General features: G+C 49.7%; 1 protein-coding gene and 1 long non-coding RNA gene across 3 annotated transcripts; one reads left to right on the top strand and one right to left on the bottom strand.

Moving 5' to 3' along the window:
- The first annotated feature begins 4,033 nt into the window (after positions 1-4,033).
- HEATR6 (HEAT repeat containing 6) lies at positions 4,034-22,198 on the top strand. Of its 2 annotated transcripts, XM_054847344.1 has the most exons (20): positions 4,034-4,985; positions 6,082-6,189; positions 6,603-6,743; positions 7,736-7,851; positions 9,218-9,332; positions 9,594-9,695; positions 10,121-10,258; positions 11,368-11,660; positions 12,054-12,231; positions 12,543-12,749; positions 13,291-13,390; positions 13,636-13,994; positions 14,906-15,028; positions 15,607-15,693; positions 16,653-16,787; positions 17,981-18,103; positions 19,144-19,268; positions 19,966-20,062; positions 20,500-20,704; positions 21,165-22,198. In XM_054847344.1, exons 1-20 carry the CDS (start codon positions 4,788-4,790, stop codon positions 21,713-21,715), a joined length of 3,501 nt encoding a protein of 1,166 aa, XP_054703319.1. In that variant the 5' UTR covers positions 4,034-4,787; the 3' UTR covers positions 21,716-22,198. The 2 variants fall into 2 exon arrangements, with proteins under 2 accessions (XP_054703319.1, XP_054703320.1); XM_054847345.1 differs by lacking the exons at positions 4,034-4,985; positions 6,082-6,189 and having other exon boundaries at positions 6,629-6,743; positions 7,649-7,851; positions 21,165-21,879.
- Positions 22,199-22,304: 106 nt separating this feature from the next.
- LOC129214969 (uncharacterized) lies at positions 22,305-25,097 on the bottom strand. The gene is made up of 3 exons (XR_008579865.1): positions 24,376-25,097; positions 24,037-24,144; positions 22,305-23,383 (listed from the first exon to the last, which is right to left on the bottom strand). It is a non-coding gene; the product is annotated as an uncharacterized LOC129214969 (long non-coding RNA).
- Positions 25,098-27,174: the final 2,077 nt, after the last annotated feature.

Here is a 27,174-nt window from a genome sequence, read left to right as displayed (position 1 = left end):
TCTTCCAGGAGGGCTGGTAACCCCAGCCCACCGGTGTTTCCAGGTGAGAGGAGGTTTAATGGCCCTCGTTGCAGGGGAGGAATTATCCTAATTAGTTAAATCAGCAGGGCTCCTGCAGCCAGGGCACCAGCAGGCTGGGCCTGAGCAAGCGGGGCTCAGGGAGCCAGGGGGGGCCAGGCTGGGGTGGGTGCGGGCACGGGTACCCTTCCCGTGGTGGGACCACATGGGGAGGCTCAGGGTGCTCATGCGTGCTCCCCGGCCCGGTCCTTCCCTTGCCATCCCGCATGTCCTGTCCCATCCCCGCGTCCCATCGCTGCTGCTGCCTTGGAGTAACATCCCTGACAACCCAGCAGTCGTTTGCATGAGAAAATGAGATTAGGAAAGTATTTCAAGTATTTGTGTCTGTCCTTCAGCGGCAAAGAAGCCCGGAGCCAGCGCTGTTTGTCCCGGCAGCTGGCCGGCAGCTTGGGAAAACAGCCGGGAAGGCAGTGGGAGACACCTTTGGCACCAGCAGAGATAATGCTAAATTTGCACATGCCTTTGGGGGGAATGGTAAATGTGTAGCACGGTGCAGGCAGGGGCACTGGCTAAATCCCCCTCCCAGGGATGGAGTACCTGCGTGTGCACGTCCGCAGGGCCCCCTCTGCGGCCGGGGGCTCCCTGGGACAGCCCCTGCTCCTTCTTCCATCAGCTCTGGGGCAAGTGGTTTTCCTGGTCCCGCTGTCCTCAGCCCAGCCGCTCTCCTGCTCTCTGACCTGAGCAAGTCGCCTGAGAACCAGCGTGGCTCAGGAGGACGGCACAGCTCGTGACACCGGTGTGCAACGCGCGGCGATGCTCCGCAGGGCGCAGGCGGAACACAGGCAACTGGTGCAGCTGCATGGACTCCCCGGATGTATGAGCACGTCAGAGAATCGGGGATTTTTCTAGGTTCAGGTGTTTGATCTGCTTTGAAATGCTGCTAAGAGGAAGTGAAAAGTCAGTAAATTTGGCCGGTCCCAGGAAAGAGGATGGAAACAGCAGTGTTTGGGAAAGCCTGGGACTGAAACCCCCCAAAATTCCCCTCTCAGTTTTGGGCTAGTTTTTCTCCCAGGGCAGTAAGATTAAGATGAACTGTCTCTGTTTTCCCTCTTCCAGGAAGAGACATGGCTGACAAATCTGAATGGCAAGGAGGAGGGAGGGAGAAGGCGCAGCAGCTCCCAGGTCACGGCTTTGTCACCATCAGCAGGTATCTGCCGTGCCCTTAAGCTCTGTCGTGGCTCCTGTTTAGTTTGGCTTCCCCACGGCAGCTGTCACCATCTCTGCATTGTCGAACCACCTGCCTGAATTTCAAGGAAGTCATCCATATATTCAACAGGAATATCAGTTTCCAGGAGATCTTGGTGGCCTTGAGACCAGAGCAGCTAACCCGGGGATTTCTGCTGAGCTGCGCTCACACCACCGGAGCTGGAATTTCTCTCGGCTGGGATGTCTGCTGGGGGCTGCACGGAGGTGGGGGTTGTTTAAGCTGTAACCAAACAGGGTCAGCAAAACGTTGTCAGCGTTTGCCTGGCCTCGGCCCCGCTCCCTGGCCCTGGGAGGAGTGGGGATCCCACTGCGAGCGACGGCGAGGGGACCAGCCTGCCCCGACGTCTGTCCGGGGCCACGGCGCGGTGCTCGGCTGTCCTGGCGCTGAGCCGCATCCCGGCAGGGATGGACCCAGCCCGGGGGAAACGAGCTCAAGTGATGCAGCCCAGGGAGGGCACTTTCTACACATGCTTTTAAACCAAACGTGGCTCCTGAAATCAGTAGAGGAAGAGATTCCTCTGCAGCCTGGGGAACCATCCTGTCCACATTCTTCCCTGGGACCTTCAAAGGAGCTGAGGAATCCAATTCCACTAATTTGCTTTGAAAACACCAACCTAAAATTGTAATTATGGCATGCTGTATTACAGGGGAGGAAAGAACCCACCAGACTGTAGCTACCTTGTTTCCCTAAGACAGGAGTTTTGATGATTTATTAAGACTTACATTTTTAACAATATTATGTTGGTTAATGTTGGAAGATGTTCCTACAATTAATGAAAATTTCATAGACTGACTGGGGAAGAAAGAGACCATTTTATGTCCCCTACCAGATGGCCCAAACCAGCTGCTCACTTTTTTCTTTGAACTGTGATTCTAATGACTTCTCTGTCCTTTGAAGTCTGCCTCTGAGCTGCTGAACCAGATGTATTTGCATGATAGTAGCAGAGCACGTTTAGCAGTCCTGGACTTGTGCTATTTTCCCTCATGGCCACTGCTAGGTACTGCGACGTTTGCTCTCCTTTGGGGGTTTTGAGGGGTGGGCGAATGCGAAGGCTTACCAGACGCTGGTAAAATGTGTCTTGGTGTAACATCGCTGGCTTCGGTGGAGTTAATCCCTAAACCCACAGCATCTCTACCCAGCTCTCGGCTGGTTTCATTGCTTTATAAACCCGTGCAGCGGTGTCAGTCTGCTTTCAGTCACGGATTTATTAGGGCCTCACAAAAGCGGGGGCTGCTGTCAACACGCACATTTCAGCACTGTTTTCAAAACGGAGGACAAGAAGAAAGGAAGAGCTTTAAAAATGTATTAAGAAGTTTTTAAAATAATAAATCACAAAAGAAAATGGTGACAAAAGGAACAAAACCAAAAAAAAAAAAAGGTCGCTGAGTGTGGGTTTGGTAGAAATTCATGCCAAGCAGAGAAGTTGGGAAGGCAACACCCAACAATTCCTGGCTTGGAAGTTTCAAACCCAGCACAGCTCTGCTGGAGCCCATCCCCAGATGCCGCAGAGTTGCAGAGCAGCAGCGGGTGTCAGCCGAGACCCCGGCTCCAACGCGGCCACCCCGTCAGACCCACTGATGCTGTGGGTGCGAGAAAGGTTTTCTGGGACGGAGCGAAGTGCTGGGAGGCACCCGCTGCCACGTGGTGGGTGCTGGGGGTGTCCCCACCTCTGCACCCCTGCTCTCCACCCTGGAGCTGTCTGGCACGGTGGCAGCGGCTGCGTCACACAGCACCCAGCTGTGCACGGCGGGATGCAACTCCCGGGCAGCGCTTACCCACCCCAAACCCTGGAGCTTTCACACCAAAACCATGCATATGTTTCTTCTGACAGTGATCAAGACGACCCTTACACAAAGGCTCCACCACGGTGAATCACAGGATATAGAATCATTGAGGTTGGAAAAGACCTTTAAGATCAAGTCCAACCATAAAGGTGGGCCCAAAGGTGGCCACGGGCTCCTCTTTTTCACAGTGCCGCCCAGAGCACTCACAGGACATCAAGCAGCTGCTCTCCCCAGAGCGACGGCTGGCCTGGGAAGGCAAAGAGCTCTCTAAAATCACCCTAGCCCAATATTCATACGTGGTACTGCTTGAGGCTGTCTCTGCTACGTGTTTCACTGTGCCTGCCTTGGACGCCTGTTAGGGACTTTTGGGGAACAAATAATAAAGAAGGGAACGATAAAGGTAAGAAGTAGAGCAATTAGCCATAACCAGACAGCCCAGGGCAAGGAAGAAAGCCGAGGTGATGGTGCTGGTGGCACAGCATGTACTTTTCTTACTTGAGGTGCTCAGTCTGATAAGGAAATGAAAGGAAGGTAAAGCGAGGTGAACCAGAGGGAAGACAGTCTCTCGAGTGAGATACCAGATCTTGGCTTTGCCTGGTTGTGACATGGAAGGAGAGGACACAGTGCTCCGACCCTGCAGCCTTCCTTTCTGGGTGATGCAGATCCCCGTGCCGCCAGCTCTGTGTGCAGCAGGGTGGCAACGCCTGGCTCGTCCCTGTCCAAGCGTATTTCCCCATCAGCGGGGCCTTTCAGTCCTCGGCCTCTCTCCTGGGATCCTATTCACGAGGAAATGGCAGGAGACCATCAGTCAGTTTGGTGCTACCCATCAGCAAGGAACTAATTCCGGGTGAGGTGCAGATCAAATCACGTCCTTAAGGCGAGCAGGTTTCTCTTCCCAACCACCAGTCCCTTGCGTCCCCAGTGCTGAGATCTGTTACGTCCCGTGTCTGCCTAAACCAGGTACAGACAGATCTGGGACAGGGCAGTGGGCGTGCGACAGGAACAACCTGTTGTGGTTCAGCAGTGCTGGACTGAGGTCTTGCTTCAGGTTACATCCATCACTTACTGATGACACTGAGTGGTTAAAACCGGCACAGTCCCCCGCAGCCGCTCCCCAGGAAGCTCGGCACACGGCTGTGCACGGCTGGGGAGGAGCAGGCCTGTCAGGGATGGCCGGGCTGCAGCCGGGGGTGGCCCCGGGCGCTGCGGCCACCAGCGCGGCCAGGCAGTGCCACCTACCGCGGCGCTCCCCGCCCGCCGGTCCCGGGATGCGCCCAGCGCCCCCGCGGGCAAGCGATCGTGCTTCTCCCGCCGCCCCGCGGCCACCAGTTCAACTGCCTCCCGGGACAAACGCCGTGTGAGGTGGCAGGGCTGCGAGCGTGGCACCCCCGCAGACCCTGTGCACGCCGGGCGCACGCCCAGGCCCGCAACCCCCTGGCCGTGCCGAGCGCTGCCCCCCGGGGCTGCCCCGTCGCTTATTCCCAGGCTCCTTCCAGGTGAAAAACGGGCCCCTCGGAGGGCGCTGGGGGCGAAGGGAGGCCCCGGGCTGCAGTGCGGGGGCTCCCCGGCAGGGCTCTCGCCCCGCGCCCCCACACCCGGGTTCCACCCGCTGCTCTGAGCCCCAGCACTGAGCCAGCCCCGCACCCCGCGGCCCCCGCCCGGCCCCCGCCCCGGAAGTGCTCCCCATTGCCGTAGCGCCGCGGCCGGGCGGGCGGAAGATGGCGGCGGTGGCGGGGCCGGAGGAGCCGGAGCCGGGCGGCTCTTTCCGCCGTTACCTGGCGCGGTTGGGCGCCCTACGGCCTCAGCCCGGCGCGGAGCGGCCCGACGGCGGCCGCCGCACCGAGCTCCACCTGCTCTTCGACCAGCTCATCTCGGAGAGCTGCGGGCCGGCGCCGGCGGCCGGGCCCAGCCACCAGGTACCGCGGCCGGGGAGCGGGGCCGGGGAGGCCGGGCCGGGGCTCCCACCGCCCGCAGCGGCAGGGGGATGTGCACGCTGGGGGAGGGGTGGGGGGGGGAAGAAGGCGCTCGCACGCGGGTGTGTACGTCACGGGAGTGTTCACGTCACGCGGGTGCGCGCACGCTCGCTGGTGTGAGCGCACACTTCCGCGGGGCTTTCGCCTACCCGCGTGGGTGCTCGTGCGGGGCACACGCGTGTGCACGCCCGCGGGTGTGCGCAGACTCGCGTGGAGACGCCCGGTGCCTCCACGCAGCAGCCCCGCACGTACGGCCCTGCGGACCCCCACGAGCCGTGGATTTTCCCGCACGGCTTCCTCTCTGCTCCCCACGGCCCTGTTCTTCTCCCACCTTCGCCATCCCCGGCTGTCCGGGTGCTCTGCCGCCGCGTGCCAAATCCCAGCCGCGGTCAGCACGCGTTGGGTGCCACCGGCGAGTGGCAGCAGGTGGGACGGTGGGCACGGGGACTCGGCAATTTTCACGGTCTGCTGTTCAAACAATTAAAATTTTCCAAGTCTTAAAGTGAGCCCCTCAAAGCCGCGTGCTGTACTTAGGCGGTATTGGTAGCGCTTTGTTGGGAACACACCGTACCGCGTTATTATGCCGTCAACAGTGCTTGACTTACCGATTTGTCTTCATTCCATTTCCAGAGCGGGCTTACTTTGCGCTTTGGAATGAATTGATTTTTTTTTTTTTTTTTGGACGATGCTCCTTCCCCCCCACCCGCCTTCTGTTCCTTGATCTAACTTTGTATTTTTCTTTTGCCGTTATTATTGGCTTTGGTTTTGCTCCAGTGTCTAAGTGGTGTTGTTCGAGCAGCACTCCTGCCGTGCGAATCCGTGTCAGCGGATCCCTGCATCGGGGTGAAGGTCTGTGGGTAAATGAGGGGAAGCTCGCTGGCTGGAGTTTCATTCGTTTCGTTACATTATCTGTGTGTATTGATGTTAGTGGTATCAACACGCCGATCTGGTGGTTGTGTGATCAAAGTCTTAGCGGATGATGTGGTTTCCACCCTAGCTTTGTAGTCTCTAAATAATAAACCGAGGCTTTCTTTTCCAGGATGTTTGTGCTCTGCTTGTCCAAGCCTGTCAGCTGGTTCACCTTGATCAGGAACATCTTGTCAGCAAAGTTTGTCAGCTTATCCATCACTTACTTAACAGGTTTCAGGTACGGAAAGTTTGCCCTTGTCCCTCCTTTCCCTGCGTGCTGGCTCCCTGGTCCCCCACTAAGCCAGGGAGGCCTTCTGGGTTTTTACAGGGCTGTGGAGCCGACCTTCGTGCAGTTTCTCAGATTTCCACTGTATTGCTTATTTATTCTTAGCTGAGGCTCTGGTCTGTGGCTCTCGCATGGTTCCTCATGTAGAAGCAGCTCTCAGTCAGAAGTGGCACACCGTCAGAAATGCTCTTGGCTATAGGGCACTCACATTGATTTATCCATTTCTTAAGTGTCGGCTGATTCTGTGATTGTGTGTAATTTTAACAGCCAGATCACCTGAGTCTGTAACCTATATATCTGCATATATTGGCTCCAGCAGTACACGATGATGTTTTCTTGACCGCAGTCCTTTTCTGTTATGACAGGTGATGGTTGATGAACAGAACCTGAATTTTCTTCTCTTCTACTGCATCTCTGCTCTTAAGCAGTGCAGCTCTTGGACACATGTTGAAATTCTGCAAGCCTTAGCAGCTCTTGTTTACAATAATGGACCTAAATGTCAGAAGGTGAGTTTACAAGCTAAGAGGAAGTAACCACAAAAAAATTGCACTCTTTTGCTGTTTCTCCTTTTCTTTTTTTTTCCCAAAGAAAGAATAAAATAGTATCATGTTCTCAAATCACCACACCTTTTATGTTAAGAATAATCCCATTTGAATAGTGACTGACATTTGTGGAGAAGTCGGGTTTCAGATGTGATAGGTGTGTATACTAACAATCACTAGATAACGAGCTTCTTGCCGTGCCGAATACCTCTATACCTGCAGGCTGCAGCTGCAGGGACCACTTATTACCTGGCTTGAGAGCACCAGGCTCAGCCTGCAGACTAACCACCCTGGTACGCCTGTGCAGCGGGCAGGAAGAACGTGGGGAGCTTCAAATTGCAGGAGCCTGAAATGAATCCTGTAACCAGATCAGGTCTTCAGTGTGCAGTGGGCTCAAAGCCGTTTCAAACTGGAGACTATCGCGTATCAATCCTGGGTTTGTACGAAGCTCTTTGTCGCTGCAGTGTGACTGACAGTGTTTGATATGTTGAATCCCCTGCTGTCACCAGCTCTTGGCAGCTTGCAGAGCAGTTTCTGCTGTTGGCCCAAAGTGCGGGGTGGTGATGCTAGCAGTTTTGGAGCTGATAGCATTTTTGGAGCTGCTAGCAGTTTTGGAGCTGCCAGCTTGCGTGGGTTTGTAGCCTATATAGCTGCAGCAGTTTGGTACAGCAGTTGTTACTAACCTAGCTTTATGTCTGGGAAGAAAGCATAAACTGGGACTCAGTCTGAACAACGTGCTTGATCCTTTTTTAATACAAAAGAAGAGATCTTTGGAAATTAATATTTTTGTGCCATTTTTTATAAACATAATCTGTCTATGGAATCGGAAATTGCAGCTGACAAATTTTTTTTTTTTTTTTTTTTTGTAGCATAGATATGTTTAGCTACCAAACAGAAGAACCAGGAGGTTGAGGGAAGAGCGCTGCTCCCTAATGACTTTTGGTGGTTCGTTTCAGTATCTCCCGGATTTGCTGGGCAAGAGCGGGCTCTTGGTGCAGTTCAGCGATTCTGCTCAGCCAGACGTGGAGCTCAGGAGGGCAGCAGTACGTAGCATGGCAAACCTGTGCCTCAGGTGCGTACAGGCCCCTGCGGATGGTGGAGTGGATGCTTTAGAAGATGTACATCTGACAGCACGGGCAGCCGGTCTGCTCTGTGTGTGCTAGGAACAGCAAATTCAGGACCGATAAGGTGTATATGCATGAGTTGGAAACGTAAAACTTTAGTGCTCCAAGATATTGTATCATCTGTGGATAAAACTGTAAACTCTGTCTTCCAGAAATAACGTTACAGAGATGAGTTTAGGGGAGAAAAGAAAAAGTGTTGTGCTTTCTGGTCTCTGCAGTGATTTTTTTGGGTTAGTTTTGCATAAGAAATGGTCAGCTACAAGTTTTTATAGTGGTTGCCAGTTATTCTTTTGCAATTCATCCATTTTTCCATTTCACATGTAAATGTGCTGATGCCACAGCAACATCAGATCTTTATTAGCTGCTATATGGGAAAAATTTTGACTAACCAGACTCTGTGGGCAAGCAGGCAACTAGTAAAAGCAATAGATATTTGGACTTGCTGTAAAGAGTTTTTTGGTTAATAGTTCCCCTGAACAGATAGCTTGTTTTTTAAAAACAGAAGTTTGGAATTTCAGCACTTATAGATGAAGTCTGAAGAACTACTTAGTGTAAATAAATGCAACATCTGGTGGTTTGGGGTGTGATGATTTTTCTGTGTGGAAGGTTGGGATTGTTTAGCCTGGAGAAGAAAGACAAGATGATCTCCAGAGGTCCCTTCCAACCTCAACTGTTCTCTGATTCTAATTTTAGGAAAATCACTTGCAATATTAGAGTTTTCCCGTGAGTATTATCAAACATGTGTTGATGGCTTGAAGTAATTAAATGTGTTGGAACCAGGTACTTAGGAATCCATTACAAAAAAATATTTAATGACTCTATATCCACTGCCACAATGGCCAGCTCTTACTAAATGGTACTCAGGGTAGCAAAGATGAAGTGATGTAGTTGCCCTCTCCGTGCACTGAGTCAAGTGAATGTTAAAATGTTTCAGCACATTAAGGTTGCCCAGACTTCATGGAAACTAGGGAAATGGCAAAAGTCATTCTAGGTACTTTTCAATGCCAAATTTTGCCTAAAAGAGCCTTGTTAAGCTGTTAAGCTTGTTAAGCTGTGCTTGGAGAGTCACTGTACTTGAGAAGGTGGCCACAGAAGCAGAGCAGGTATAAGGCACGCTATGGTTGTACCAGTCTTTGTACAGAAGGCTTCCTCTTGTTCTTTGTAGTGGTAGAGCTGATCCCTTCCAAAGAGCCGTCTGTCCATCTGGGGCTGTGCCCGTCGGTCTAGCAGGGGGCTTGGATCTGCATCTGTAAGTTTATAAAGCTGTGGGACAGACTGTAAACCAGCCATTGGTCTACTCCTCTTTAATTTTAGTGTGCCTGGGCAGCCGTACTTGGACGAGTCCTACAGAAGTGTCTGTTTTCAAACTTTTCTAAGCGTTCTGCAGTCTTCAAAAACCTCTGATGTAGATGACATCGCTTTTTGCATGGTAAGTGTGAGTCTAACTGTCTGGAGTACTCTAATTAGGAGATTGTGCTGCTGGAATAGTGCAATTTGGAATATGTGAAATTTGGAGTATTGTCAACTGAGATTTTGCTTAAATAGTCTATTTTTTTTTAAATAAACATAAGCAACTGTCCCAGTAATTATGCTGAGCAAAACTTAGCATTGCCTAGAAGGTCACTTGAAAGATGTGAACCTTTGATGGTTTGGGAAGGAAAAGTAAGTAATTTTGTGTTTTGGTTTTCAGTTACTGCAAAATGCACTGAAAGGCATCCAGTCGCTTCTAAATGGTGGGAAGATGAAACTAATGCAAACTGACCAAATTGGATCTCTTCTTGCAGTATTAAAGGTAACTGCTTAAATCCAGCGTGAGAAAGTGGCAGATACTGGATGGCGCATCTTCCAGATGCCTGTTAAGTGGGAAACAGCAGGAGAAGACGAGAAAGAGGGAGCAGAGAAGCCTGAGCAGGGGGGAAATGTAGTGTGAGATATGAAGAAAAAGACATTGAGTTTCTCTCACAACGTCTTAACTGCACTTCCCACAAAAGAATGCGAGAGAAAGATGGGAGGCTCATTTGTTTGGACCTACTTGAAATGCTTCTAGAGATAGTTGAATTTCAGATGGTGCATAGCTGTTACGTAGCATGGGGAGAGGCAAGACCTGGGGGAAGGACCACAAACCCAACTGAAAATTGATGAACACCTGCGTAAATACACAGTACATCTTTGTGCATCGAACAGGAAAAGTATGCTAACGTTTTGTTACTGTTCTAGAAATGTATGTTTCATGGCCTGCCAGGGCTGAGCATAGAAATGCCCGCAGCCTTGTACCCGGCTCCGTTACCCCAGTACGATAAAAGGTCGCCTGTCAAACAGGAGCAATCGGAACCGGCCGCCTTTAAGCAGGCAGGGGTAAGCTGAAATGATAGCGATTCTGCGGCATGCTCATTGTGCGCGCGTTTGTGGTGGTTGTGTGTTACCTGACGTGGTATTAGTGGCTAACAGGCAATTTGTGTTCTGAGCGTGTGATACATTTCACGTTCTTTGCTTTAAAGGTATTGATTATAAATCTCTGCACTGAGTAAAACAGCTTTGTAAACCCAGATGACGAGAGCAAACGGCTCCGCAGAGATTGGTTTTCCTGAGTTAAGCTATGCGCATCAGTTATTCATCTATAGCCAAGAATTCTTGGCCTGCAGACTAGCCAAAGCTTTTTATTTTATAAGTTACATTTTCTCTAACACTTGCACAATTGTTTGACTCTTTCTTAGGAAAGTCAAGTTCATCTAGAGACTGATTTCCTCCCTCCTCCCCCATCTGTTCTGCTTAATCCTTCTACAGGTTATTTTTTAACCCTGTAAACATTTTAGATTACCAATTATCTGAAAGCCATTAGAGAAAATGAAATTGTATAGTCATGTTGACTTGTTTATTTTTAGATGTTAAATACCTACTGTAAATCTAAAAGAACTACTGTTCCTCTTCTCTAATCACTTTTGTGTCAAATATGATTTTTAATAAGTTTTGTTGGAAATCTTTTGCTTTACTGATGAAGAAGAGGCCAAAGCTTAATTTTTGAGGCTATTCAGATATAAACTGCTTGCTTACACCAAGGTATTACTACGCTGATGTTACTGTTGCTACTACTGAGCAGAGTTTGCAGACTCTCAGATACTAAAGGATTCTTTCCGTATGTACAGTATTGCACATGCATATAATTGCACTTATGTGCAGTATTGTTGCATCAGAAGATGCTAAATAGCTGTGATAACTTTTGGTTAAACTAAATCTCATCTAAAAACTCATTTAGAAACTTGTATAATTTGATGTTGATGTACTGTACAGAGGGCATGATTTATTATATTAAACTGCTTTTATTCTGGATTAGCAATTAGTTTTGTTTTCAGATGAGACCTTTTTCCCTTAGTAAAAGATTTACAACTACAAAATGTTTGCACATCTTTCTAGATATTATTTCAAAATATTAAAAAAAAAAGTATCAATCTTTCATCTGAAAACAGAATCGAAGAAAAAAGTCCAAAGGGAAACAAAAGAAGGGAGAGTTTGGGGAAGAAGGAAGAGAAGATTTGGGTGATGCAGGAAATGAATCGGTCCTTGGAGCAGACATGCTGAAATTACGCTTGGGGGATGTGCAGAACAGTCCTTGTTCGGATCCTCGGAGCCATGCGTCGGAAGTTGCATACGTGCCTGCTGGAAAGGATCACTTGTCTTCACATTGCACTGGTTGGAAAAGAGTCAGCAGCAGCGAGTCGGAATACTCTGATGCTGAAGGTGGAATGCAGAGCAAAACGAGGTGATTGTTGGTCACGTAAACGTAAAGCGTGGTAGCGGAGCGTACTGTTGTCCGTAACAATTTAAGTCCGTATATCATGTTAAAGGAGACCTTTTGTTCCTGTAGATCTGGCCCAAATTTTACATGTGTGCAGGCTCTTACACTTCCACAGGATCCTAGCACTTTGTTCTTAACCAAAACTGTTGAGGAAATCCCTTCCCCTTTTGATTTACATGGTGATACAAGAAAATCGAAGGCAGTAATTCATATTGGTTTGAAAGTAAAATAGTTCTTTCTCTTCCTGTTCGTGGTGTAAAAATTTTCTTCACAGCTAGCCACTAATATAAGTGAAAGAGGTTAAGTCCATTACTTTTCACTGCTGCTATTTCATTAATCTTTTTGTTTGTTTTTAAGATCTTATCAAGCCAATGTTCGTCAAGGGGCTCTAGCCTGTTTCCTCTCCGCTATAAAATCAATAGAAAAAAGAGTTCTTTATGGCTACTGGTCAGCGTTTGTTCCTGACGCACCTGGGATTGGCAGCCCCCAGTCAGTGTCCTTGATGACTATTGCTTTAAAGGACCCCTCTCCAAAGGTGAGGCAGTTCGGAGTAGAAAACGCATTGTATTTTTCCCACATTAATCTCAAGAGTTGTATTCTCTGGCCTTCAGTAAGTACTTTGGCTACTGTATCTGTGCGGCTTGGTCGCTGTACCGCAAGAAATGAAAGAGGATGTGTTGGTTAAGGAAACAAAGGATTGGTTGTATACTGCTTAAAGTTGTGAGGAAAGATAGTTGGCGTTGAATTTTCTCTTGCTGGAGAAAGAGACTGTCATAAATTTTAAAATCCTCCATCAGTTCGAAGGAGTTGTTACAAGTGGGTAACAGAAATGTTCTATCATTTCAGACCCGTGCCTGTGCCCTTCAAGTTCTCTCAGCCATCCTGGAAGGTTCCAAGCAGTTTCTTTCTGTTGCTGAAGACGCTAACGATCACAAGAGAGCTTTTACTCCCTTCTCTGTAACTATTGCTTCTAGCATCCGGGAGCTGCACCGCTGCCTGCTGCTGGCCCTGGTGGCAGAATCCTCTTCTCAAACACTCACCCAAATAGTTAAGGTAACCCTACTGCAAATGTTTCAAATGCTGCCCGAGAGATGATATTGGTCTCTAGATTCAGTCTTGAAGAAATTATTGTAGCTGTTGAGGACTAAGGTGGTGGGTGGATATAGGCTGTTGTCATCTCACGAGGCTTCGCTGAGTCTTCCTAGAGAGTCCTAGGGTTTCTTTTCTCTTCGGCACCATTCTCTTGTTCCTGCACTTCTTTCGTGTAGTCTTTTCGGAGCTGAATGAACCTATGAAATGATTCTGAAGACTCACATCAGCTTTAAAACTGGAATCCAAATTGGCAAAAAAAGCTTTCCGAGGGCTATTGAAATTCCTTGGTGTTTATGCCAGGTCACAGTAGTTAAATACTTGTTCTTAGGAGCCAAGTTTGTAACCAGTTTTCAAACAGCAGATAATTGGGGCATTTGTTTTCAGGTGCCCTCAGATAATTAGCTGTCTAAATGACCTAAATTGCAAATGTAAAAACAAATCTGTTGGAGGCCAGGCTGACGTTGTAACCACCGCTCCATGTGTGTTCTTTTGTGTGTTTCAGTGCCTTGCAAATTTGGTTTCAAATGCACCGTACAGCCGTTTAAAACCCGGGTTGCTGACAAGAGTTTGGAACCAGATAAAGCCATACATTTGTCATAAAGGTTTGCATTCTGTTTGGCCGGGGGCTCTTTGTATATGTTACATCTTAATTCAGCGTTGGTCGTTACAAAATAGTTGCGGATTTTCCCCTCCCCTCCGTGCTTCATAAATACATAAACATACGTATTGCTATCGAATTCTGTGTTATGATCTGTCTTGTCTGAAAACTGCTGAAGAAGGATGCTGACATGTCAGTGAGATGCTAACGGACTGGTTTTTTCTCCCCCCGCCCTGTTCTTTCTTGCAGATGTTAACGTTCGAGTTTCTAGTCTCACATTATTAGGGGCTATAGTATCTGTCCAAGCACCTTTACCAGAGGTGCAGTTACTTTTGCAACAGCCTAGTTCTTCAGGGCTAAATAACAGTGGTAGCGTAACCCCTCACCGTTTGAATTCTTCTGAGCAGTGGAGAAAAGCACTCCCCTCCGAAGGGGAGCCTCCCGATAATCCAGCAGGATGTACGTCTTCAGAACCATGCTGGCTTCTCCGTCTCTGCGTTTCCATCATCATTCTGCCCAGAGAGGATTCCTGTTCTGACAGCGATGCTAACTTTCCATCGCTTTCCAGCGTTTATGAGCCGTGTCCCCTTCGACTGGAATCCTTACAGGTGGGGACGAACAGCTAGCTTGTGAAACGAACAGCTCGGTACAAATTACCTCGTGTCAGCCAAGCCTCACTCGCGGGTTGCCTTTACTCCTAGCTCTCCAAGTGAGATTTAGGCTAAAGCGTTTGCTAGCGCAGCATGTCTGAGCTGCTGTGACGGAACGAGCAGTAACATTTTGGTTCCGTGCCTGTGGCCACAGCACACCCGTCCCATAGTGAACCTGCTGCAGTAAGTTCATCTGCCTGTGATTTTTGTTACCTTCCTTATTTTTAAATGTTTGGTTGTGTGTGCTGGCATCTGGTGAAGGCTTTTGAGTCTTCCCCATGCAGATTCCTCCATGCAGAATCTAAATTTGTTTTGCTAGAAAGCAGTGGGGAGGAACCTTGCAGTCAAAGAACAATCTGCAAGGAACCACGGAGTGCTGCTGGTATGACTAAAGCAGTACCTGGGAATGTTGAGGCTTGGCCTTGTTTTTCTTCATGTAACCACAGAAAATAGTCGGATTTTGTAACATGTGTCCCAAGGAGTTTCTCTCTTTTTCTGGAACAATAAAGATTTGTTGAGTCCAGCTTCGCAGCAGCAGTATTACAGGAGATACAGAATGTGTTGCTCTTACAGGCACTCTCGCTTAATTTTTTAGCTACAGGAGACCTCGCTTACAGTAAATAATTCATTGTGTTGCTACCCGATAGTGCTTTTGTGGCCCTTTTTCGAACAAGATAATGGAATAGGGAGGTTTTTAATTAGCTCTAGCATTCTAGAAGTTGTGCTGCAAGGTGTATCTGTTACATCAGAGTTTAGTATATGGTCCCAGTGTTGATTAGCCCATTAACATTCTCTCTGTGTGTATTTGGGGTATTTTGGTTTAATAGGAGGAAAAAACGTTGAATGGAATTCCTTTTGTTTGTGTTCAGGTGTTGGCTCTTCTCGTAAAAGGTTATTTCTCTATGGCTCAGAGCTATTTCATAGAACTCGGAGAAGTGGCTTGCAGATGCATGGAAGAAATGGATCCATCCATTCAGCTTCATGGAGCCAAAGTAAGAGCACAAGGAGACATCAACGTTGTTTGACCAAGTCAGTTTTATCTGTTAGTGTGCTTTGCAAATACACATGAGCAGTGATGAATATTCAGAGCATCTGTACGGGTGTGATGTAGCATCCCATACAGATCTGGTGCCTGCTCTAGCTCTTTGGGAAATGCAGTACCCCGACACTTTGAGAAATGCACCTTCTGCTTCCAAGCTTGAATTCTTAGCAGAATTTTGTTGCTCTGCTGAGTCACCAGGAAGCTTGGGAAATGCAAGGACTGTAACACTAGCCCTTCCCTGGTGTAGCATCAGCTGGTGCAGGAACTGCAGTTTGTCACCCAAAGGAAAGCTCAGAGAGATTTCCTCTTTGTGCAGCAATTTGTTTTGCTGTTCTAGCTGGAGACTTTATGTAAGAAAGGCTTTTCCTCTAATTTCTTCACTGGCAGGGACAGATTAGAGTCCAAAACAATACTGAATCTTTTATTTTTGTTCCCTGGGTAAGTATAGTCCTAGGTAAAGGTTGCTGTAGTTCCAAGGTACTTGAGTGATCCCTGATAAAGATGTAGTTGCTTTTTGTTTGCTTGCAGCTTCTGGAGGAGCTGGGCACAGGTGTACTGCAGCAGTACAAACCCGATTCAGCCGTTGCCCCTGATCAGAGAGTACCGGTCAGCGTGGTAAGTGTGGGGGCTCCCTCTGAGATTCCACTTCACTGAGCTTCCTTTCTTCAGCTCTCTCTGAAGTTCCTGGCATGGATACAGATAAATCAGTTGCAGGAAAGCACAAAGCGACTCAGTACCCTGCAGCGTTATAGGTGCTGATACGTACAATTTTTGTAGACTTGCTGCATTGTTTTGGTTACATGATGTTCACGCTGCCTCTCTGGCTTTCCTCATCCCTCCGTCTTCTTGCCTGCTCTAAGCCAGAAAGCTGGAAGAGCAGCGCAGATTTTGCACGTGTCATTACTGCTGCATAAAACCTGGACGTACACTTAGAGACTTCTGGTGAATTTGTGTTGTTACAAGAGCCAGCCTACACGTTCTGGCTGCTCACAAGTGCAGTGGGAGTGGCCAGAACCATAATCCATGTGATTTCAGAAAAATTCATTGTTTGAGGCTGTTTGTTGGATAAATTTGCGGAAGGTGAGGAATTGGCATTTTAGTAGGCCTGGTTTAGTCTTGCTTCTGTGAACGGAAGGCAAGTTTTCTTTGGTGTACGCGAAGTTTTGAGGTAGTCACCAGTGACCCTCCAATGTAGAAAACACGTCCAGAGGCCCTGGGTTTCTGTTGCTTGACACGAATGTAAATTGTCAGGCAAATGAAGACATCCAGCTGCGTAGATTCAAGAATGGGATCACAGTTCTACCCAACGCAATCTAATCTGAGTGTGTGCGGCCTCGAGAAGGAAACAAACAGTACTCACTGAGTGAGTACTTGATAGCAGTACTAAAATGTCTCTTAAATGTTTCTGAATGCTAAGTATTTTGGGCTTCCAAACAGTTGTACTCAATTTCACATGTGATTATGCTACCTGCTTTAAGACTGTCTTAAAGATGACCATAGAAAAACCAATCTATTATGGAACTTGGGCATAATTGCTGAGTTTGAATAGATCAACCTGGCTGCTTCTTCTGTAGGTTGTAACTTTCTGGACTATGATGTTAAATGGCCCTTTACCTGGCACGCTTCAGAACTCTCCGCATGCGACTCTTCAGACAAGCGCCTGTGACGCCCTGTCCTCTATCTTGCCAGAAGCTTTCAGCAGTCTGCAGGTAAGAGCGCGCTCCTAAGCACGGCGGTTTTGCCTTTTCAGGCTTTGTTCTTGTCTGCCAGATCACAGTAGTGTAAAGTCTTTTAAAACTTAGAAGGAGAGGGTAGAGAAACCTTCCAGAATTTTTTTTTTTTTTAAACATTCTGAACAAGTTATGACTATTGAAGACTGGAAAAGGCAATGTTGGTGTAATTAGTCTGTCAGAATAATTAAACTGTGGGTCACAGAAGCTGTTTGGCCCTGCCATGAATATTCAGCCTTGGTGATGATGCACGGGAGATGGAGGGCAAGAATTTCATTGCAGGAGAGAGGGGTGAGGAGTTGTTATTCTGTTGGTCAAGTGTTTGGAGAGGCAGCTGAACTAAACAGCCGTGGACTGACGTCGTTCACCAATTTGTATGCACGTTTTTTCTTTCGGCTGGCTTCTAAAACACTAAACTGCAGTGATTGCCCTGGCAGTAGCAAACAAATGTGTTGGCCTTACTCTCCTTTTGCAACATGAAATATGCTTTTAAACATGAAAGCCTTGGCAGTGTATCGCCCCTGCATTGTGCAGCTCCTTTTATGTCACTGTGCCCTTCTTGATGGGGAGTACTCTGCCAGATCTCATTTGCCCAGGAATTGCTAGTGCAGCAGTATCTCTGGAATTCTCCGTCTGGTTTCTCCAAGTACAGCGTGTACTTCATCACTCTGTACTTTGATCCCGTACACTCTCTTGTCCCTGTAGCCGTGTGGGGTCGAGTCAGTGCCCACTCTGACCCTTTGCTCTGATGAAACAAAGATCTTTGTCATGGGTTGGTAAACTGACAATCTGTCCAGGATGAACTTAATCTGCCTGGTTGTCCTTGTTAATGAAGGGGAAAGAGTGAAGTAAGACAGGAAAAAGCAACCGATCCAGTCTGGTTTACTTCTGATGGGCCATGCCTTCTGCGTTTGGATGATAGTTAATATTTTGGTTTCCTTTGTGGCCTTATCTAACAGCAACAAGATCGCGTTTGCTGGAAGCATTCCCATTTCCCGTGTGGCATCCTGAAAAGCTAGTCAATTTACTTTAAAGAAAAGAGTACGCTCTGAATAGTAGCTTCTATAGATTCCGCGCATTAGGGTCTTTCAGAGTATTTGTCAGTTGTCTGTCTTTGTGGGACAGAGATCTTTTCAGTGTCTCTCCATTGCCATGGCTGCTCGTCGTTGCAGAATGACCAGCAGATACTGTGCGTCACTCTGCTGCTTGGCCTGAACCACAGCGAGAACCCCCTGGTAAAAGCTGCTGCCGTGCGTGCACTTGGAGTCTACATCCTCTTCTCTTGCCTTCGGCAGGTCAGAACTGGCCCATTTTTCTTATTTTGAGCTATTTTATAATGGGTTTGATGAACTATAAGATGTGGGGCATGAGTTCTTTTGGAATTAATTTGGCTTCCTTCTTGCTTTTGGTCTGTAGTGTGTCTACAGCTTTTCTTTACTGTCTGCAGACCTGCTCTTAACTTTCTGTGTGCAAGTGAACAGAACCAGTGTGGGTCTAAGTGAGCTGAAGCAGAAGCCAGAGTGCCTGATAAAGAGGAGGGAGGTCAGGATCTTCCCCGAGCTCTTGGGGACAGAACTGGGAAAGGCCAGGTTGGCACAAAGGAGCCACAAGAGAGGAGGTAGAGCTGGGAAGAAGGGAGCGACTGTACAGCGCTCTGGAGAGTTTAACAAGTTTTTAATGGGAAGGATTCAGTTTTGCTTAAAACTAAAAAGTAAAGCTTATTTTGAGACAAACGCTGGTTTGTTTCCACAAAAAACCCCCTGATCCTAGCTTGGCTGAGCTGGAAGACTCTGTAGTTTTTGCAATGTGGCCTTAAATGGGTGATTGTAATAAAAAAATTATGCAGTAGGTGATGTTGAGATTTGAGTCCAAAATATATTGAAAGAAAATCCTTCACCATAGGCAAGGGAATGAAAATGAAATGTAATGTGCCATAGGAGAGAAGATTAGACAGGCACCTCAACAGGGAGTTTGGAGAAGCAATTACTTAAGAGTGGGATTTGATGAGTATAAGATCAGAGGTCCAGGTAATTATGTTAAAATCCAAAGTAACTAAAGCACCAATGAAATTAAATAATACACTGAAACCTTTCAGCAGCAGCTACCCAAGAGAGTGGTGAACTTGGTCAGCATGCAGGCTTAGACTGTTAATTAAAGATCAAACAAAGCTGTACAGAGAGCACCATCAACATGTTAAAAGTTGTCGCCTGAAAAAAGAAGAGTATATTAATAGAGCTGGTCTCTGTGCAGGTATCGTTGTCCCTAGAAAGGCTGGAATGTATGTTACTAAGGAAATCTCCTGAGTTCTTAAAACTTCCTAACTTTACTTTTATAGGATGTGATGTTTGTGGCAGACACAGCAAATGCTATTCTGAATTCCCTCCATGACAAGTCTCCGAACGTCCGTGCCAAAGCAGCCTGGTCCCTGGGCAATCTTACAGACACTCTGATCATCAACAAGTACGTAAGCGTGCCGTGGTCCATGGAACGCCTCTCTGTGCCCACGTTCCCATAGCACCAGACAGAGGGTACTCATCTACTTCGTATCAAAAAAGCCAAAATTTGGCTTGGATGCTTCTTTTTAACCACTCTTCAGCGTGTGTGTCTACCAGTGAATGACACTGTACTGCAAGTATCCCATATGCATCTGGGGTTGAGTTTTACTGAACTGCTTGGGTTTAGGTCTTTCTAATCATTAGTGCTGGAATATATTCCAAGTTTACTTTCAGTTTTCTATTTATTGTACGTTGCTTTGGGTAATTGCACATTGCCTGGTTACTTTACTTTCAACATAACACAGAAGTAAGATTAATAAATATTTAACACTTCCTCAAATCAAAGACTGAAGGAAGTCTAACCTACTGTTACATTTTTAACAAGAGAAATAGTTATCATATATTCCTGCTAAAGAATTGCCTCTGAGCAATTCATTGCCCTCTGTTTTTTATTACAGACTTAATGCATTGCTAACCGGTTTTCTTGCATTGATAGTTTGGTTTTAAATTAATAAACATAGTGGTCACATGTAGTAAGGTCTGCCTTACATATTAGCCTTCTAAAGAGTGAAGGTTGTTCATACGCCTTTGTAAAGGGTTGTATCTCATCTTTGGGGATGGATCGCCCGAGCTGGCCTTTCACAGTGTGGTTCTTCTGCTAGGGAAACAATGGGACAGAGTTTTCAGGAGGAATTTTCTGATCTGCTGCTGCTGAAAATGTTACGGTCTGCGACTGAAGCATCCAGGGACAGAGACAAGGTATGACTGAGGGGAAGGAAGGTGGAGTTATCATAGTGTCGTTAACTCTTGCATTTTTATTTAAAAAAAAAAAGCACCAGTTACTTGGGGGTGTTTTGCCCCAGCGGATGAGGAGCTGCAGCTCAGCATCCTCTCTGGAGGGCTGGCGTTCAGAGGTTTCCCCTGTTGTTTGACCCGCAGGGCATTCGATTGCGCTTTTTCACAGCGCAGGGGCTTTTTTTGGTGGTGCTGGTTTTTTTTCTTAGGGTGACCACTTGCAGAAAACGATCTTTCTGGTCGCATTTAGGAAGTTACCATCTGATAAGACGCCAGTCTGATTCCAGATGGGCTCCTTGGTGGCTCTGAGCATGATTCCATAGCAGGCTTGACAAAAGCTTTGCATATAAGCTGAAAGCCAGAATGTTTTGGGTTGGTTTTTATGTGTATGTGTGTTACAGGTGAAGAGTAATGCAGTCCGGGCCCTTGGGAACGTGCTTCATTTCCTTCAGCCATACCACGTAGCAAACCCCAGGTTTAGGGAAGCCATCGAGGAGTCTCTTCAGGCCCTTATTTCTGCTGTGGAGAGTGAGGCCACTATGAAAGTGCGCTGGAATGCTTGTTACGCGCTGGGGAATGTATTTAAGAACCCTGCCTTGCCACTCGGTGAGTAACTTGTCCCGCTGGCTTTGCATTTGCACAGCAGGTTGTGGTTTTGATAAGGTGGCCTCTGTTACAAATGTGTTGGGGAAGAGAGGAGAAAGCAAACTGAGCTGAATCTTGCTGTCATAGCTTTCCCAGAACTCTTGCCAGGGAAATAGGCTCAGCTCCTGCGAATGCTAATACAGGCATAACTGTGCTGCGTTCAGCTGGATCTGTCATGGTAGAAAAGAGCGTGAGGATGGGATTACAGCTGTGAATAGATGCAAAGTGTCACTTTTCCTCTTGCAGAACTTTAGAACATTAACTATTTTTTAACTAATTTTTCATTTTGCAACCCCTGATTCTCTCATTTGGACCAGAATAAATACACTAAATGTAAGGTCATTCAATATTTAGCAGATTCATTTACAGTTTTGTGTATTTTGACTGATTGAAAAGGGGTTTTTGTTTTGTTCTGGTTTAGGAGAGGCTCCTTGGACCACGCAAGCATACAGTGCACTTTCCTCAGTAGTGAAGTCCTGCAAGAATTTTAAAGTCCGGATCAAATCAGCCATGGCCCTCTCCATCCCTAGCAAGAGGGAATGCTACGGCTCCACTCAGCAGTTCTGCCAAATCTGGAGTGCCTTGGTGGTAGCCTTGCAGAAGAGCGAAGACACCGAGGACTTTCTGGAATTCAAGTACAGTGCCAGCCTCAGGACCCAGATCTGCCAGGCTCTGCTTCATTTGTTAGGTCTGGCGAAGAGCACAGACCTGCCGGTCATTTGGGAAACCATAGCGGCCAACGGGGATGCAATCAAAGCCTACGTCTTGCAGTATCTGAAATCCGGAGTTGAAGAAAACGAAGCCGGAACGCACGGGGACTTGTGCGAGAGGGAGAGAGTATTAAAAAGAGCTATCGAACATCTCAGTGGGACAGAGAAACAGCTGGAGGGCAAAGCTAGGGTAAGAGTGTCTGTGTACCTGGAAGATGTCTTGACAAACCATGCCAGTGCCGCTGAATTAGCAGAGGCTTAGAAGGAAACACTCGGTGAGCAGTGACTTACGCTTCTGCCGGGCCCAGAGAAGCAGCGCTGCACTGCTTTCACGCACACAGGGCATCCAGAAGAAAAGTTTCCTGTTGCTGGTATTCAACAATTTGTTTCAAACTTATTAAAATAATTCGTAATGCCTGAAGAAAACATCTGTGCAACTTTTTTTTGTGTATGTTTAGTGAACCCTTATGTTGTCCTCACTCAGTTTTGTTTGTACATTTAGCTGTTACGGTGTTACCACTTGGAAAACAAAAGCCTTTTCCTTCTTTGTACGTTTTATAAAAACAGCCTCTTCTCTCAGCTTATCTAAAAGCATTTTGTTACTATTGCTGCTGTATTCAAAATCATGTTTGTAAAGGAGAGGACTGGAAGAATTTTGTTTTTCTGAGCACTAGAAATGTTGTCACTCTTGCGTCCCTGCAATAAACCTAAATATGCCAATATTTGAATAATAGCTTAGAGCAAACACACTTTGCCTTTACCTGTCTACGTTCCTGGTGTCTTACACCTGGCCTGCGCCTCCCTGCTGCCTTCACCCATCCTGTCTTCCAAAAACATGAAATTCCTTGTTTCCAGGTGGACGGTACTGTGCCGCGTAAGTCAGAAAACGCAGAGTAGGTCCCCTGAGGCCGGAATTTTGACTCTTCCAGCAGTGCTGCCCCCGGGGCTCCGTCGCCTTTCTGTGGGAGGTGCAGTGATGTGGGTTTGTTTCCATTTCGGAATTCTGTCCCCTTCCCATTCCTGCGTGATGCTGTTCCTCTGTTTGCTGTGTGCTTACTGTGCTGATAGCCGGTGGAGGGCTGAGCTCTGATGTTGCTGGGGACAAACCAATGCCTCCAGGAATGAGCCGGTCTGTGGGGCACTTCAGAGTGAAGTGCCTGCTGTCCTAACCTCTGGGTGGATGTTTGAACAGAGCTCAGCGCAAGCCCGGGCTGTCATAAAAGCTCTTTGGGATACAAAATTCGTCTGCTTTGTTTTTCCATCCTTGCCGCTGGTTTCAGTGGCCCCCAAGCAGTGTGAGTATCCAAAACCCCTCCGGAGGAATGGAGTCCTTTGCACTGGTTCCCCACCAAGAGTGACTTCTCCCGCTGTCACGGCCTGCAGGAGCAGCTCTGCCAGCGTCTGGTGGACGGTCAGGCTTGTCTGAGTGCTTTGAAAGGCTGAGCAGCTGCCTGGGACACAGAGCTGGGCCTCTTCCTCAACGTTTGGCTACTCTCTCCCTCAAGACCAGACAAGAAGGAGGCAGCATGTCTGAATGCCAGAGAGAACTCATCTGTAAAGGAACTGAATTGGGTTGGTTGGTTGTGCACACCTTTAGCTGCTCTCGTCTGTAGCTGTTTTCCCCAGGGATGTTCACAGACTCCAAGAGTCCCAGACATTGACTCGACCCGTCACCACATTACAGCAATAAGTACTGAAACACCGGTTTGGGGAGACAGTCTGGGTTTTGTGGTCTCACCCCATGCACTCACTACAAATCTCCTGCCTGCGAAGAGGGGTGATGCCAACAGTGATGCCAACAGAAGATCCTTTCCCCAGCTTCTAGGCACCCTTAGCTGACCCTCTGGGGAAAGAACCTGTGTGCACAGGGGAGAGCAGAAAGGCAGGAGCTGGTTTTCACTCCAGCTGATGGAACTCCATCCAGCATCTTCTGAAAATGAGATAAACACGTCATCGCTCCTGGCTCCCCTCAGGGCCGGCAGCGCAGGGCTCAGCCCTGCTCAGCAGCCAGGAGCAGCAGCCGCGTCACCTCTCCTGCCAGCACACCGACATTGCTGGGGGGACACATGTTATGGGAGGGTGGAGGGGGCAGCTGCAGAGATTTAGGCCTAATTTCTGTGGGCAACAAATAAAAGCTGCTGGGTGGGGGCCTGGCTCAGTTGTGGGGGTCAGCTGTGCCTGGCCTAGCCCCGTGGGCTGTTTCTGCTGCTGGTGGGTGCACCTGGGTGCAGTTCTGAGGGTGCTGGAACAGAGCTGGGATGGGCTCTGCTGCCTGATGCCAAGGTCAGTGATGATTTTATGTGTCCCTTTAGTGTCAGATGCTCGTTCGCAGTGCCTGATGGAGCAGCGTGGGCTGCGTGTGCCCTGTGCCGCCTGCTCGCTGCCAGCGAGAGCAGTGGGGGCGGCCGCAGCCTCTGTCCTCGGCCGGGGAATGGCGAAGCCCGAGGTGCTTGGGGTTGGCAAAAGGCAGCACCTTCCCCACCCCAGCCAAGGTTTTATTGTCCTGCCTCTTTATTGTTGTGTTTACAAGCCAGGCGCTTTATAGGTTTTTCCTATGAATGGTTTCAAGGAGAAGGTAATTACCTTATCACATGCAGGATGATTTATAGCCAAGGTGGCAAGGGACATTCAAGCTCCGCATCGGCTCCGTTTGAAAGACAATCCGCCCGTTCTTCCACGCGGGGTCACTGGCTGGATGAAAACAAAAGGGCTTTAGTGCCCGGCCCACCCGGCCCCAGCATGGGGATGTCTCCTGCAGCCCAGCCCCGGAGGGAGCGTTTCCCCGGGCCGTGCCGGTGGCACTTGGACCCGCCCGCAGCCCCGGGGGGCTCTGCCCTGCGCAGCCCCGCAAGGAGCAGCCCAGCGAGTGCGAAGCCCAGGCTGGAAAGCCTCTTCCCCCCCCGTTACGTTAAATTGCGTTACCCGCTCGGCGAGCCCGCAGCGTGCCGCGGCCGGGCTGGGGTGCGCGGTGATGCCTCGGTGAGCTGAAGCGGCTGCTTTTGTCGGGCAGAATTCCCCGGCAGCGGCACCAGACCCGGCTTGCGGTGGCTGGGGGGGTGTCACACACCTCCCCTTGCCTTCACCCACCGAGGTTTTTCTTTTTCTTTTTCTTTTTCTTTTTCTTTTTCTTTTTCTTTTTCTTTTTCTTTTTCTTTTTCTTTTTCTTTTTCTTTTTCTTTTTCTTTTTCTTTTTCTTTTTCTTTTTCTTTTTCTTTTTCTTTTTCTTTTTCTTTTTCTTTTTCTTTTTCCCCCTTCCCGCCGGTAACTCCGCGCCGGATGATGCCCAGCCACTGACTCGCCTCTTGCCCCGGGCGTCTCGGTGCAGCCGCTTCTGGGGTGGGAACGGCAGCACCCGGCAGCCCCGGGGAGGGACGGGACGGGACCGGCTGGTCCCGGGGCTGCCCGGGCCGCGAGGTGGCACCACGTCCCCGGCCACTGCCGAGCACAATCCCGGCGGCGTGGGCTCCCCACGCGGGGCGGCCACGGGCGCCTGATCGGCGCGTGTCCCCTTGCACGGGGGTCTCTGTGCAGGGTGCATAGAGGTCGTGGGGCCCCCCTTGCATGGGGTGTGGGCCCCCCTTGCATGGGTGCGTGGGAGTCCCCTCGCAGAGCATGGGTGCCGCCTGCCTGCGCACCCACCAGAGGTTCCCCCTGGGCCGTGGCACCCACAGCAGGGAGCTGCCCTCGAGCAGCATGATCCGAGTGGGTGCTGGCACAAGGGCGCAGGTGTGTTCCTCTGTTTAATAAACGGAAACTTTCTTCTCCTGGTGCACAGCCCCGGGTGGGGTGGATGGTTATCACCCACGGGTGGCAGGAGGGCTGCCGTGAGGATGCCCCTTGGGAGTGTGGGTGCTCCACACAGCCGCAGGGACCCAGCCTGTGCATGGCCTCGGTGCTGCCCACCTTCCCACGCAGGAGGGGAGGGATTCATCGCCTGGCCCCTCTCTGGGACCCTGGGGTGGTGGGGGGTGGTGGCAGCAGCAGTGTCAAGCACTGTGGGACGGGGGCTCCCGTGGCAGTAACAGCACGTCGGTACGTGAGCAATGGGGTGGCGCAGGCAGGGGTGACTTCCAGTGGCAGGGTCAGAGGGAAGAGGCTGATCCTCAGTTCATGCCTGCTGTCTCTCCCATAAAAAATGGCTCTGTGCTATCTTGCAGGCCGTCCCTCCCTAGGACCTGCTAATTCGGTGATTTTTATCCTGTCTGTTTTCCTTTTCTCCCCTCTGCCCTGCTGCAGCCTCCCGTCACTCCTCCGGCCGGCTCTGGGGTCATTCCTGATGGATGGCCCCCAGCAGCGCCCGCATGGAGGAGGCGATGGCTGGCGAGGGGGCTTTTGGCATGGCCCGACCCCTCCGTGGGTCTGACCTGCCTGTTGCACCAACCTCCGCTCCGAGGCGATGCTCTTCCCCGGGGCTGAACGCCCGTTGCAGGAAGGATTGCAGCAGAAAGAGGGTGCAGGCGACAGGGGAAGGAGTGCAGAAATAAACCACGAGGCACCCCAGGGCCCCGGGCACAGGCAGTGCCAAGCGGGGATGGGGATGGAGAGGGTAAAGGGGCTTGGAGAGCCCTGAGGAGCAGGAGCGTCCCTGGGGTCGTGCCTCCCTGTGCCACCCCTGGGAAAAGGGAGCCCGTGCTGCCCTGGGGGGTCCTCTGACTCCCTGGGAGCCCAGACTGGTATTTCAGTCTAGACGTGCTGGTATTTTTTCAGTCCAGCAAATTTCCTTGATGGCCCAGCAGTGAAGCATGAGCACGCTCGGCACACTGGCATGGGCGGCTGCTGGAGGGTGGGGGGTTTCTCTGGTGGCAGGGGGGCAGAGGCTGGCAGAAGTCCTGCGATGTGCCCGATGTCTGCTCCCGGGGAGGCAGGAGAAACGTTTGCACTGGAGTGGGAGGGAAAACTATGTGGAACTTGAAATTTGCTCATAAAACCAGGCTCGCTGGGTGGAAAACTTGCCGCATCTTGCTCGAGCGTTGGCCCGGTCTGCAGAGGGCTGTGACGGGCTCGCGTGAAAAGCTTTATTCAACAGCCGCTGGCGTTCCTGATGCCCCTGCACCACATGCGGCCGCCTGGTCCCCCGTGCCCGGCAGGGTTGGGCTGGGTAAATACTTTGGGGGGGGTGACCGGCTCGGCGCTGCCGGAAACATCACGGTGACTCAGGGGTCAGTCCCTTCCCCTCGGTGCTACAGGCACGGGGCTGATGTTTTTACCAGCCTGCCTGCCCCGGCGATGCTCCTCCTCGCACCACCTGCCCCGAGGGACCCCGACGCCTGCCCGGGGACCGGCCGGGTGGACAAAGGCGGCTTTCAGGGCCCCAGCGGGGCTGGCCGTGCTTGGGCGGCCTCCGAGATGTGTGAAATTCGGCTTTTGCCTGGCTCCTTCCTGGAGCGGAACTGTTCTCAGCGAAACCGTCCCCGCTGCCCGCCCTAATGGCTTTTCTCTGTGCGCCTGCATTAATGAATGCGAGGCCCAGCCTAATCGGAGGGAAGCCATGCAAGTAATTGCTTGAATTTTTAATTCGGGGTTATGATAGGGGAATCAAAGTCACACGGCAGCCGCTGAGGCCGCTTGCGGCTCCGCGCCATTGACTCCCGCAATTTGCTTTTGATTTTTGCCCTCCCAGCTCCCCCCATGGCCCGGTGGAGACCCTGCCGGGGGCCGGGGCTGGACCCTCCCGGGGGGGCACCCAGCAGAGAAATGCGCTTGGGGTGCAGGTCCCACCTG

The sequence above is a fragment of the Grus americana genome, chromosome 19 (assembly GCF_028858705.1).
Source record: "Grus americana isolate bGruAme1 chromosome 19, bGruAme1.mat, whole genome shotgun sequence".
Lineage (NCBI taxonomy): Eukaryota > Metazoa > Chordata > Aves > Gruiformes > Gruidae > Grus > Grus americana.
This window is presented reverse-complemented; position numbering and strand designations above follow the sequence as displayed.